Consider the following 13,801-nt stretch of genomic DNA (forward strand, 5'->3'; position numbering starts at 1 on the left):
TAAAAATAATGTGAAGCGTATAAATAATAATCAGTGACTATTTAGTGCTCGTCCCCGGCCTTCACTGAGAAAAGTCTCATCGCATCCGGTGAGATAATGTAATGTTTCGTTTTTCTTGTTTATGGAATTTAATGAATGGAAAACGGAACAAAATAAAGCGGAAGGATATACAGGACAGGAAAAATGAAACGAATGGAAACGAGAGAAAATAGAGAGAAACGTTGTGGCAGATTAGGAACGAAAGGATAACGAAACAAAAACGGAAGAAAAGAATTTCCGGGGAACGCAATGAATCAGTGGAGAGTCAGAGTGAAATGTATCAGAATGCCCTGAATCATAAAAAACTAAATGAAATGAAGCGTACACTTTAAATGATACATGTTTATAACTTGACCTTTATTCTTAATTATTATTTGCTTTTTTGAATCATTGGTTTTGAGCGATGGTAATTTATAAAACGAGCCAACCATTAGCACGTTTGTTGAACAAAATAGTAGAACTACTTGCTTTTCTAAATAATTATAATTGTGTTTTACTTTTTATAAATTTGTATCTCTTAAAATGTTTCTTTATCGTTGAAGAAATACTTTTATTTAAAAAAACCCACAATCTACCAAACTACTTACGTTCCGTTTTCCAATGTTCCCGATTCTTGCCACATGACTCACGCGTGAGCTAAGGTAAAAGCGACCACACAGGAGCACGTGATGGAACATGATGGATACATGTATAGAGGGGGGACTGTACTGGATGACATGACATGACGTTGGATCCCATGGACTTTGGAGAGGGGCACCATCACGGATTCGAGGAAGCACGGATCGTGCAAGTGAACGTGTAAATGGTTTTTTGATTGCAGTGCGGCGGTCTTTGTACCTTTTGATTCATACATAAATTCCCTTCTTTCTTTTTCGAAACCATAAACCAAGCTAAGCCTTGATAATGCTCACCTAACATACATAATACACAAGTGATTAACTTTCAAAAACAAAACAATATTTAATAATACTTCAGGACATTTCTCTCAAGTGTTTCAATGTAAATTTACATTTTACATATATAGCCATATAAAGGCATATTTAAAGTTCTAGTATATCCTTGAAAAACTTAAAAAATTTGGGAAACAAAACTAAATGACGGCAGGAATTAAAATTAATTCATCTGCTCATATAATAATTCACACCATCGTTTGGCAATATCCTTCACTGAGTCCCATATAGCAGGTTCGTATGGTTCAGAGGTAGCGTCAAAGTAAATTTCTTCATCATCATCAAGGTCTTGGACAGAGTCATCGTGATACCAATGATACCATTTATCCATCTGCTTACGGAGCTCCGCCTCAATGGCCTGCTCCTGGCGTATAAACTCTTCAAGATCCTGTTCTTTAGGATCATTCTCTTCAACTTTGAGGTCATCTTTGGGCTCATCCTGCCGCATCTGCAGTAACTTCTGCGTGGCCTCAAATACCAGCTGCTCCTCCGATTTTTCACCTATTTCATAGCCTTGATTTGGCAAAGCTTCAGCTGAATCGGAATTTGACTCTTTCTCCATATTTTCAATCAGATCCTTGAGGGTTATCCATAGGACGAGAACCATTCGCTTCATGTCGGATGGTTTTTTCTTGTGGTCATTCATAATCTGTGAGGCCTTCTTCTTGACCACTCTTAGATTTTGCATTAATCGTTCGGTATGAATTTTCTCCAATTCCTTACGTTGTAATATATCATTTAAGGCCATCCGGGATGGACTTAATGGACGTCCCGACAATGGGTTGTTATTCCTCATCGTGAAGATCGATCTGGAAGCCGACTGTCGCTCCATCTAGGAGAAGGTGGAAATCTCGATTAGGCCCAAGTGTAATTGCTTTGACCCACTGAGAAGGAGACAGACCCAAACTACACTCAGAAAAATAGCACTTAAGTAGGTGATATTTGAACCGAAATTCCTATACCCTTCAATTCATCATAACTCAGTGAAAAATTCATTAATTTCCAATCGGAAAGCTGTTCTGTGTAAGTTTTTATTAGGTTAAAAAATCTGCATACTCCATTTAAAATGTAAAAAAATTAAAATTTTTGTCGATTTTTCAAGATTTTAAAAATTTTAATTTTTTTCAGACATGGCTAGAAAGATTAGCCTGTTGATGCTGATCAAGAATATATATGCTTTATAGGGTCGGAAATGATTCCTTCACTTAATTTTAAGCTTCTGACTGAAATTATAATACCATGAAAGGGTTTCTTTTATACATTTTCTAATATTACTTCTAAGTTATTATATACATTTTTGTATATATATATTTTGTACTATTTTTGTAACTATATTTTATTATATTTTTTTTCAGTGCCTTTTGGCCTCTAGTCTTGTATTGATTCCAGATTTGTTGTCTGCCCATTTTTATGGCCGCCGACGTCTGGCTCCGTTTTGTCTGCCAAGTTTGGCTCGCAAATCGAAGCAAAGCTCAAGGGGGACTAAAGGGGGCTATAGGGGTTTATATATAAATATATTTATATATATATATAGACATTGTCACCGACTTGTTAAGGAGGAAAGCCTAGTCAGTCAGACCGGTGACACCTTTAATGGGGATGAGCCATCAACAGGCAAACATCAAAAAACATCATATGACCGGCCAAGACAAACGTGAAAACTCAAATTAATCCACACATCCGCTTCGTGAGTGCAAAAAGGGTTAATCATAAGTGAGGAAGAGACAGGCAGTCGGGGGTTAAGCGATTCCCCGAAAGAAAGACAAACATTTCGACTGTTCTCCTCCATTTGTCTTCAGGCTATCTCAGGGCTGATAGCTGAGCGGACCCATAAAAATGAGGCGAAAAAAACGCGATAAGAGAGTCACAAATATTTGCAAAAAAAATATATATATATATATAAAAGTAAAATAAATAAAAGCCAAATGTAAAATAAACAAATGGAAATATGGAAACAAACAAATAATAAAACGTCTGCGACAAAAACTCATTTTCCTATCGCTAAGCAAATAAATCAAACTTTATCTTTAAAAACGTTAAAGAGTGAAGTTTTAAATAAGTAAAAAAAATTGTTTAAATATTTTTTACACTCTGGTTAAGCTTTGGGTATTTAAAAGAAATTAATTTGGAAATTAATGGATTAAATGGAAAGTCTCTGCTATTTTCTCCATAATTAATTTGTTACATTTCAAATAGCAAAAGAATTAGCAAGGGAGCTTGTAATTTAATTAAACTATATTACCAAAAAAATCTTTATTGATAAATTATAAGTAAAATATTACTTCTTCTTTTAAAGAAATATAATAATTATATTAAAAATAGTAGAGATAAGGTATTAAAAATTACGACTTATACATTGTTTATATTTATGGTTATTTTTTTTTCATTATTACTTCATTAACGTGAAATTTTCAAAAAGGTAACTTCCTCCCCCAACTGCTTAATGGCCTTAACTATTATTTAAGCATCTTTAAAGCCCTGGCATCATCTCTCAAAATAATCAATATTCGAAACACTTTATGCTAATCCCAGCAGCATACACAAAGTGTATATAAATAAATAAAAAAATACGACTCCGAAAACAAGTTTTGCGCATTAGCAAACATCGTATGGCGATTGCAATGCAAATTATTATTATTTAAGGTTGTTATTGTTGTTAACCGGCTGCTGGCGCTGCTGATTAATAACAATCAATGCCAGTCAATTAAAGTTGAAATCGATTTGGCAAAAATCAAAACCTGTTTTCTTTCGGGCACCCAGGAGATTCCCAAGAATTTTGTATATAGAGAACCACTTGTTGGCGATTCTTTTTCTTTTTTTTGTTACCTGAAATCGCTTTAGCGTTTACCCTAAATTTTGTTGGTAGGAAATTTAAGCCAAGAATTCTTAAGGCAGAAGTTACGCAGAAGATTAAGTAATCGTTTTTGGTCAAGAAAAAATTGTGGGAAATGTTTATTGGTATTTATATTATATTGGTAATAATATTTAAGGTTTGACTTTTTGAAAATTTGGTTTTTATTTGTTTAATAATTAGGAGATAAATATTAGAAAAGAAATGTTTAAAATATATAAAAATCTTTTAGGAAATATATATATTTTTTTATTTATATTTATTTAACCATATTCATTTGCTTTAGTTTATTTCTACCTTCTATCTCGTTAAACATATATTTTAAAATTTATTTCAAAACTACAAATACTAAGCTGAATTAGGAAAGATAAAGATAGAGTGAAAATATATCTTTAAATATATATTCAGCATTTTTACTAATATAAATAATGACTTATTTTGTAAGAAAACTAAGTTGAGTAATTTGTATCTCAATAATTAAGATACAAAAAGTATCTTTAAATATATTAACAACTTGACATTTTTTTTCGACATGCGTTTAGTTTGTTTTTATAAAATCTGGTCAACATTTTGTTCCCCAGCTTTATTTATTTATATTTTTTTCCAACTTTCTGATTTATTTCCTAGGATTTATGTTTGGCGCCAGTTTTGGACTTACCAATTTGTCTTGTTGGGCCAATGGGCCTCGCCAATTGTGTGGGTGGCCACCGAGTAGCCAAAATGCGAGTGTTGATGCCCGAATTTAACAATGGGCAGCCGCTGCTCAAGATTGAAGCCGGCGCTGAGCCAGGGCAGGATTAGGCATGGGATAATCAGCGGGATAAGGTGAGTCGCAGAGCAAGCCATAATTTTTACTTGTATTACTATTATTTATATCCTGTATTTTTTGTTGTTGTTGTATTATTTATGGATATATTTTTGGTGGAAAAATGCACGTGCACTGGTCACGGCACCGGTGCGACCTTCAATATAAATTCCCGCTGAGAGGGAGAGGGAGGGAGGGACGTAGAGAGGGAGAAAGAGAGATCTCGTATCTCCAACAGGTAGTTTTGCGTATTTTCCACGCTGCAGTTTTCCGTTTTCCTTCGCTGCTTTTCCTCACTCACTCGCGGCACATCAAAAAAAAAAAACTACTAAACTAACTATATTTATTTTAATTTTTTTTTGCAATTACGTAAACACGGTACTACAAAAACGGTTCGGCATTATTGATAAAGATTCGTGATTTCCTAATCGAACTTTGGCGATTCACACGTTCCGTTAGCCGCGGTGGCGAAAACAGTGTTACCAACTTTTCCGCTCGCAACTATTTAAGCTAATAATCACAACAAATTTGGATTTGTAGCAAACAAAAAAATTATATATTTATATATAAATTAGAGTAAATGCTTTAATCGCTTCGTTTGGTTTTGCCACATTTTTTCGACGCACTCTGCCCTCAAAACAATGATTATTTGTTGCACGTTTCACGATTCAGAGGCTATATCTTGGCACCACGGACGTCGGATCGCTGCCGTTACCAATTTACAACTGTATTATTCAGACTGAATTTCAAGTTTCAAACCACCATGCTGTGATGCCAATTTGGCTTATTTCGGGCTAAATCTAGCATATCCAGGCATCAATTGCATTCGTAGCATTAACGATTTATTGTATAAGAAAATATTATAAATATTAAATCGCATTCTTTAATCGCATTTATTAATATTTTTATAAGACAATTTCTTCGACTAATCAAAGTTTAAAAAACTCACAACTGAGCCAAAAATGCATTAATTTCAATTCGGAAACCGTTTCTGTCTTAGTTTTTATTAGATTAATAAATCTGCATACTCAATTTAAATTTCTAAAAATTGAATTTTTTGCCGATTTTTGCAAATGTTAACGATGTTACCCCTTTCTTTTTTTTAATTAAACATTTTTAAAAATTTAATTTTTCTTTCGGAGATAGCTAGTAAGATTCCCCTGTTTATGCTGATCAAGAATATATATGATTTATAGGGTCGGAAATGACTCCTTCATTTAGTTTAAAGCTTCTGACTAAAATTAAAATACCCTGCACGGGATTAAAATAAATATGATTTTTGAAACAAATTGTCTGTTTTTATACCTTTTAGCAGGTTTTTATTATTTTAGTCAAAAACTGAAAGGAGCATCAACAAACGCATTATGCAGATTTGTTTCTGCAATAAAAACTAGCACATAAAAGCTTTCCGAATTAAAATTAATGCAATTTCGGCCTAATTATGATGTCTGTTTTTATACCTTTTTGAAGAATATAATTAGAGTCAGAGTCATTTGAGTCATTCTTGATCAGCATCAACAGCCCAGTCGTTCTAGTCATGTCCGGTCAAAAAATAAATTTTTATCATTTTCCGAAATTTGAAAATTTTATAAGGGGTTACAAAAGCTGCATAATTTACGTGCCACTTGGTAAATGCTAGAACTAGTAGGAAAAATAGCTAAAATGTCAACACTGAAAAAGAGGCATAGTTGCAATCCACAGAGCTGAAAAGTCGAAGTCCACTTTATCTCTCAGGTTCGTTGCGGTTGTAGTTGCCGCTCGAAGTTGCATGTGCTCTGCACTGCAAGAAATCGAAATAGTCACAGGCGAAGACGAATTTTTAATACCGAAATATACGAATTTGGCAAATTCTTTTGAATGCGTATATTTGGCTTTGCTAAACGGTATTTGAGTTCGGCAATATATAGATTTTGTTTTCGTACCAAAATGCACAACAAATCTATTTCACTGTTTATTATTACAAGCGGCAAATAAACTGAAATATTAATTCAGCAACCTTTGCTTTAAATGTCACCTAAATATTTTAACGAAATTTAACAAAGAGAACCGAAATATTGCAGAACTGGAGGTTGCTTTAATTTGTTGCGGTGTACAAACGTTGCGTTCGAAGATGTTCAAACATGTTCGATAATACTAGTTGCAACAACCATGCATGAAACGCGGGTTTCGTGCCACGAAACTTTTGTCAGCGAACACAACGCGCGCAACGGGCGACCGATTTCGAAATTGTTTCTTTAAAGATTTCTGTTTCGATTTGTGCAAGTTATTTACCCCAAATACTCACCGTTTATGATGCGAAAATCAGGAGTAGTGAATTCTTCTTGCCTTAGGTATGTAAAACTCTGTTAAAAATTGTAGTTTACTTATGTTCCTTATCGAAACTAGAAAATTTATAAAGAGCTATATTTGGAGTATATATTTTAGATGCTTCTTTTAATCTTACAATGTAACGAATGAAAATGTTTCCAAGTGAACAAGTGCTGGTAGAGTGATAAACTGAAACTGAATATCCAAGGCTTGGTGTAGGAAAGACGAAACCAAAGTCAATGATGCCTAGATCGAAATCAGTTAAATATATGATGTGGATTTGAAAAATCTGTGCATTCCCAAAACATTTTTGTACTCGTCTAGTAATCCATGCCAACTCCAAACTGGCAATTGTCAGTTTACCTGACTGTGTGTGTTCTGGGGAAATTTCAGTTTACATCGACCCTTTCAAGAGTAAACATCGAGCAACATCAAAAATGAAGTTCTCAAACAAGCCCTACGATGAGTTTAAATTTTTGATAAAAAAACATTTACATACAGTATTTCCAAATCTTTTTCACAAAATCGATCCAAAACCAACATTTTTCGGCATTCTATCGCTCTACGTATCGGTATACTATTTGGCGTTGTCTCTATTGGTGCTCGTCGGATTAATCGTTTATGGGCAGCTCAAGCGTCGTCGCCAGGCCAAGTTGGTTGAGGATCAATACCGAGAAATCACCGAGATGTTGACCATGCAGAGCGCGATCCTATCGCGAATCATTGAAGACGACAGCAAGAAGGACAACACGATTCAGATGTGGCAGCTGGCCGAACAAATTTTAGCAATTTCTAGCAAGCTGTATGTGCTACACGAAATGGTCATAGCAATGGAACGAAAAAGCATTTTTAATTTATTCAACATATAATGCGGAACAGCCAGCATTAAAGTAAAAGAGTTTGTCAGAGATAATTTCTGTGTTCTTTGCTTTTATTTATTCTTGCACTTCCCGCCTTCAATTCGAATTTCTTAACCATTCACCGAGCAACGTATACGGTTGTCGCCATTCTCATGCTGCAAACAGCTGTTTAAGGTGGTGAGATTAGCTGTTTTACTCTCTCTTACGCTCTTCACTTCCAGCGATTGTCTCTCTGAGAGCGTAGTGAGAGAACACCCTCTACGGTTGCAACATGTCTACGCTGGGGCTTACTGACAAAAATGAACGGAGCCTGTATTTTTTTTGTTATTAGAAATAAATTCCAAATGCAGTGAAGGAAAATGCACAGCTGTGTTTAAAACAAATGCAAAATAATTAAAAAAATTAATATGACTAGGCTAAGTTTTTGTTTAATTATAACAAGTTTACCCGCGTTATATTTAAAAAACTTAAGCATTCCCCACGAACGCGGCTAACTATTCACCGGGCAGCGCGGTCATAAACACCTGCGCGCGTGTGCAGCAATTTATTGAAAAACTAACCGTAGCTACAGAGAATTTTCTTTGCCAGACTGTGAAAAAGCGTCCCAGGAGCAATAGAACACACAAGTGATCTTACTCTAAACATTTACAAAATAATTGGCAAACTAATTAAGTTAGGCAAAGTTTAAGTTACGGTGTGACATCGTCTTTGCAGAGTTTTACAGTTATAAGTGAAAAGTTTGTGCATTTTTTGTGAGTGCGCGTCCGCCAAAGCTCTTGGCATCGATTTTTTTTTTGTGGGCATAAACAACCCCTAGTGGAAAATCCGGAGCAGCCATGGCTTATGTGAGTCTTTGATTATATATTTATCAAGTACTTTTAGTTATTTATAATGGTTTCCTTACATTTGAGCAGCGCTTGAAGGCCACAAAGTGTCCCACGGACGAGCTATCGCTCACCAATCGAGCCATTGTCAGTGTTAGTGACTTTCCCGAGGATGTCAAGTGGGTTTTCTCAGCTCTCCCATGACTAATTACCATTATTTATATATATTTTCCCCTAATCATAGATATGCAGACATCTCTCCGGCACCCGGTCAGCATTTTATTTTTGCATTGGAGAAGACCGTTGAGGTGCCCAGCGGCTATGTGGGCTTCTCTTTGGTCCAGAGGAAGTGGGCCATGGTCTCTATTAACCAGGAGCTGGAGGTGCGTCCATATCGCTTCGATGCCAGCTCCGATGTCATAACATGTGTCTCCTTTGAAACGGACTTTCTGCAGAAGAAAACGTAAGTGTATGCAGGAATTACATAATGTCCTTTCGATTATATTATATATATTATTGATCCCTTAGTGTGTCCCAGGAGCCCTATGATTCGGATCAAATGGCCAAGGAGTTTATAATGCAGTTCGCCGGCATGGCCCTAACTGTGGGCCAATCGTTGGTCTTTAACTTCAAGGATAAGAAGCTATTGGGACTGGCGGTCAAATCACTGGAGGCCATCGATCCCAAGAGCCTTGGCGAGGGCAAGGAGCCGGCCATGCGCAATGTACGTTTTGGCCGCATCCTTGGCAACACGGTGGTGCAGTTCGAGAAGGCCGAGAATAGCTCCCTGAATCTTCAGGGCAAGAGCAAGGGCAAGGTGGTGCGCCAGTCTATCATTAATCCGGACTGGGACTTTGGCAAGATGGGCATTGGTGGCCTGGACAAGGAGTTCAATTCGATCTTTCGTCGTGCCTTTGCCTCGCGTGTCTTCCCGCCGGAGCTCGTCGAGCAGCTGGGCTGCAAGCATGTGAAGGGCATCCTTCTCTACGGACCTCCTGGCACGGGCAAGACCCTGATGGCGCGTCAGATTGGAACTATGCTGAATGCCCGAGAGCCAAAGATAGTCAATGGACCGCAGATATTGGACAAATATGTGGGTGAGTCGGAGGCGAATGTTCGCAGGCTGTTTGCCGAGGCCGAGGAGGAGGAGAAGCGCCTCGGTCCAAATAGTGGACTGCACATCATCATCTTCGATGAGATCGATGCGATTTGCAAGCAGCGTGGCAGTGTGGCCGGTAATAGCGGTGTCCACGACACCGTCGTCAATCAGCTGCTGACCAAGATCGATGGCGTTGATCAGCTGAACAATATTCTCGTTATTGGCATGACCAATCGTCGGGATATGATCGATGAGGCTCTCCTGCGACCGGGTCGCCTGGAAGTTCAAATGGAGATCAGTCTGCCGAATGAGCAGGGACGTGTCCAGATTCTCAACATTCATACGAAGCGGATGAGGGACTTCAACAAGATCAACGATGATGTGGATAACAAGGAGATTGCAGCTCTGACGAAGAACTTTAGTGGCGCCGAGCTGGAGGGTCTGGTGCGTGCTGCCCAGTCCAGTGCCATGAATCGTCTGATTAAGGCCGATGCCAAGGTCACCGTAGATCCCGAGGCCATGGAGAAGCTAAAGGTTAATCGCGATGACTTTCTCCATTCGCTGGAGAATGATATTAAGCCGGCGTTTGGCACGGCCCAGGAGATACTCGATAATATGCTGGCCCGTGGTGTGATCAACTGGGGTACCCCAGTCAGCAATCTTCTGGAGGATGGAATGCTCTATGTCCAGCAGGCTAAGGCTCCGGAATCAAGTGGCTTGGTCTCTGTGCTAGTGGCCGGTGCCCCTAACTCTGGCAAGACCGCTTTGGCCGCTCAGCTCGCAAAGATGTCGGATTTCCCATTCGTCAAGGTCTGCTCACCGGAGGATATGGTGGGCTATACCGAGTCAGCCAAGTGCCTGCATATCAGGAAGATCTTCGACGATGCCTATCGTTCTACTCTCAGCTGCATTGTGGTGGACAATGTAGAGCGTCTGCTGGACTATGGTTCAATTGGACCACGTTACTCGAACATGACGCTGCAGGCGTTGCTGGTGCTGCTCAAGAAACAGCCACCCAAGGGCAGGAAACTGCTCATCCTGTGCACCTCCAGCAGGCGGTAAGTTTGAAGAGAATCTTATCTTGTAATAAGAACAGCATTTAATTGACATTGCCTTCCAGGGAGGTGCTCGAGGAGATGGAGATGCTGACGGCATTTACCTCGGTGCTGCATGTACCAAATCTCTCGCATCCGGAGCATGTTCTGGCCGTGCTCGAGCACACGGATATCTTTAGCAAGGGCGAGGTTCAGGCCATTGGCAAGAAGATGGCCGGCAAGCGGTATGTCTTAAATAATACAATTTCATCTTTTAGAGATGAATATGGATCAAGAAAATCATTATTTATATATCATATAATATCGTTCCATTAGCAATCAGTTTGTAACTATATTATTCTAACTTTTAGCGTCTTCATTGGCATCAAGAAGCTATTGGGCCTAATCGATATGGCCCGCCAGACGGAGCCATCGCAGCGGGCCATCAAGTTCCTGTCCAAAATGGAGGAGGAGGGTGGCCTCGACATGGTGGCCAGGCAGTGATGGAGTAACCTATGCCGGCCCAGATGCAGTCTCAATTATTAGCTTTTAAGCGGAGATCGGGATAGAGCAAATGGATGCGGAATCAGACTCTCCATAATACACCGCAAACTTATACTATACATAGACAAGATATATCTATATACATACTATCCAGGCTTCGCGTTGTTTGTTCGGTCCCAGTACCAGTAAACAGTCCCAGTTCCGGGAGGACTTTCCTGTGCTTCTGACTTCCCCCCCACAGAGCACAATCAAATCTGACAGATATGTGAGATCCGTGACCTGAAGTTGAAGAAGAAGTTTGATGACGGCAGTGTAGGAGTTGGTGAAAGCACAGGCAGAGCGAGAGATACTCAATTACATTTATAAATAACACGTGTAGCTGGCTAAATTTGTTAATATATATATATAAACATACATATATATATATATATAATAGCATGATAATCTTTCTCGTTACCTTTAATTTTAGGATTCGCTTCGAAACGTATTATAATATGATATCAGAGAGCAGATTAAGAACACCAAAGTTTTTTGTGAACGTTGTTTATCGATAATATTAACGAAAACCCAACTAAATAATTGAATATTTATTAAATCCACTATATTGTTAACTTAACCGCCAATGTTATACATCTAATAATATATATATATCTTCAAATAAAGACAAACGATCTCGAATTCCAATTTAAGTTCGATTTAATTGAATTATTTTAATCATTATATTTATTAAAGTAAATTTCTATTTATTTTACAGAGAACATCGAACATCTACAGTTTGAGAGCCATTGCAACGGAAATCAAATTTGAAATGAAGCTTCCGATAACATACCTATCGGTCGATTAAAGTAGTGTGACCAGTCTGCAGGTATTAATCCAATTCAAGTTGGTATATTTTTAATGTTTGGTATTTTTTATATTTATCGATAAATTATGTTGGGTATTAAAAAGTCTATTTATATAAAAGGTGTGAGAAATAAGTAAAACTAGTTTTAAGTAAATTGTATACTACTTCTAAGGATTATAATTGGAGTTCTTCTGCCTTCACAGTCCACCCGATAACCAATCAAGAAGTAACGGTCTTGCGGGGGTGGCTAACTTTTTTGGTATTTTCACGACTGGTCACACTTGCGCAACAGCTGGTCGCCCCCGCCGCACACCTACACACACATACATAAACCGCCAGGCACGTGCTGCTGAGCTTTTATTTTTTTCGTCGTGCCTGCCGCCTGCATTTGGAGTTTATTTTCCTTATTTGGCTCAAAGCCGGCGGTGCTACATTCTCTCTCGATCGCGCGCGCTCTCTGTGTGTCATTATCTTCAGCCCCCCACCACCTCACCACCGGCAGCGCCATGGGCAAGAACAGCAAGCGCAACAACAAAGCCAAACAGCAGCAGGCGCAACAAGCTAGAGCCGCTTCCGGCGGCGGTGGAGCTGCATCCTCCAGCAGCACCACTACCAACAACAACAACAACAGCAGCAGCAACAATAAGAATGAGGAACAGAATGCCCTGCAACGACGCATCCCCCGGCTAAATGGAAAGCAGCGAAAAGAGCTTAACCAATTGGTTTTGCAACTATTGGATTTGGTGCAAGTACAGCCGGCAAATCCCAATGATGAGTGGACCCAGTATGTTCAGCTGCAGAAACTATTGGAGCGCATTACCCAACTGGAGGAGCCACTGCAGAAGGCGGTGTGCCAGGAGATCGCCGCCGGCGACGATCAGCAGCGGCTGGCCAAAGTGCAGGCGTTCAGTGAGTGGGCCAAAGCGGCCGGCGTGCGCAGCGATGGCGTCGAGATAGCCATCTTTCCGGGTTACCAACTGGGCCTACGGGCCACCCGTGACCTGGCCGCCGACGAGCAAGTGCTAAGTGTGCCCCGTAAGCTGATCTTTTCGGAGGAACATCTCCCGGAATCGGATCGGCGTCTCTTCTGCAATTATCCGCTGCTGACGAACTTCAATCTGGCCTATGCCCTGGTCATCGAGAAGGTGCGCGGCACGGAGAGCGAGTGGCATCCCTACATTGATCTGCTTCCGGCCAAGTACAATACGGTGCTGTACTTTAGTGTAGCGCAGATGCAGCGCCTTCGGGGCACCGCCGCCGGTGCGGTGGCCTTGCGTCAGTGCCGTGTGATTGCCCGCCAGTATGCCAACATGTACAAGTGTGCCCACATCCGTTCGGAGGCGAGCAGCAATGATGGAGGAGGTTCCATGGGTGTCCTATTCACACAGCACGGCCTGTGCTATGAGCTGTACAGGTGAGTTGGCCGTAAATGGCGCTCTAAGGTGGTGGGTACAGTTCTAGTTTTAGTATTGATTTGATTTGAAATCATAATTCATAAGTGAATTACATTAACTTGAAATTAATTTTAAATTCGAGTCACATTCAAATCATATTAATATCTAACACTGATTCGTACTGTTTAAATAAATTTTAAAGGAATTTTAAATCAAATCAAATTGAAATCAAATTGAAATCAGATTGAATTCAAATTGAAATCAGATTGAAATCAGATTGAAATCAAATT

General features: G+C 39.2%; 4 protein-coding genes across 5 annotated transcripts in view; 2 read left to right on the plus strand and 2 right to left on the minus strand.

Annotated features, from left to right (window-relative positions):
• mew (multiple edematous wings) overlaps positions 1-5,405 on the minus strand; it is a 60,313-nt gene extending 54,908 nt beyond the window's left edge. The window contains exon 1 of one of the 2 annotated variants that reach the window (XM_020948044.2): positions 4,499-5,405. In XM_020948044.2, the coding sequence (XP_020803703.2) occupies positions 4,499-4,686 (188 nt within the window). In that variant the 5' untranslated portion in view covers positions 4,687-5,405. The remainder of the gene's footprint in view (positions 1-4,498) is intronic. The other variant, XM_020948045.2, reaches the window with a different exon arrangement.
• The window catches only part of Setd3 (SET domain containing 3), an 86,828-nt gene that overhangs the window by 38,860 nt on the left and 34,167 nt on the right, over positions 1-13,801 (plus strand). The window contains exons 2-4 of the mRNA XM_086835413.1: positions 4,468-4,665; positions 12,028-12,138; positions 12,321-13,531. Of these exons, the coding sequence (XP_086691539.1) occupies positions 12,624-13,531 (908 nt within the window). The 5' untranslated portion in view covers positions 4,468-4,665; positions 12,028-12,138; positions 12,321-12,623. The remainder of the gene's footprint in view (positions 1-4,467; positions 4,666-12,027; positions 12,139-12,320; positions 13,532-13,801) is intronic.
• On the minus strand, positions 975-7,224 carry LOC110180380 (uncharacterized). The gene is made up of 3 exons (XM_020948048.2): positions 7,089-7,224; positions 6,930-7,026; positions 975-1,821 (listed from the first exon to the last, which is right to left on the minus strand). The coding sequence occupies exon 3, from the start codon at positions 1,819-1,821 to the stop codon at positions 1,153-1,155; it is 669 nt and encodes a 222-aa protein (XP_020803707.2). The 5' UTR covers positions 6,930-7,026; positions 7,089-7,224; the 3' UTR covers positions 975-1,152.
• comt (comatose) lies at positions 8,053-11,957 on the plus strand. The gene is made up of 6 exons (XM_020948047.2): positions 8,053-8,657; positions 8,727-8,815; positions 8,881-9,099; positions 9,165-10,793; positions 10,856-11,014; positions 11,141-11,957. The coding sequence occupies exons 1-6, from the start codon at positions 8,649-8,651 to the stop codon at positions 11,271-11,273; spliced, it is 2,238 nt and encodes a 745-aa protein (XP_020803706.1). The 5' UTR covers positions 8,053-8,648; the 3' UTR covers positions 11,274-11,957.

This window comes from Drosophila serrata, unplaced genomic scaffold (assembly GCF_035046125.1).
Source record: "Drosophila serrata isolate PLE 108 unplaced genomic scaffold, ASM3504612v1 contig_276, whole genome shotgun sequence".
Lineage (NCBI taxonomy): Eukaryota > Metazoa > Arthropoda > Insecta > Diptera > Drosophilidae > Drosophila > Drosophila serrata.

Excerpts from the sequence above, each read along its gene's own strand:
- comt (XM_020948047.2), top strand. Across the intron at positions 9,100-9,164 it reads GACTTTCTGCAGAAGAAAAC|TGTGTCCCAGGAGCCCTATG; the intron begins GTAAGTGTATGC and ends TTGATCCCTTAG. Across the intron at positions 10,794-10,855 it reads CTGTGCACCTCCAGCAGGCG|GGAGGTGCTCGAGGAGATGG; the intron begins GTAAGTTTGAAG and ends ATTGCCTTCCAG.
- LOC110180380 (XM_020948048.2), bottom strand. The coding sequence starts at position 1,821 with ATGGAGCGACAGTCGGCTTCCAGATCGATCTTCACGATGAGGAATAAC.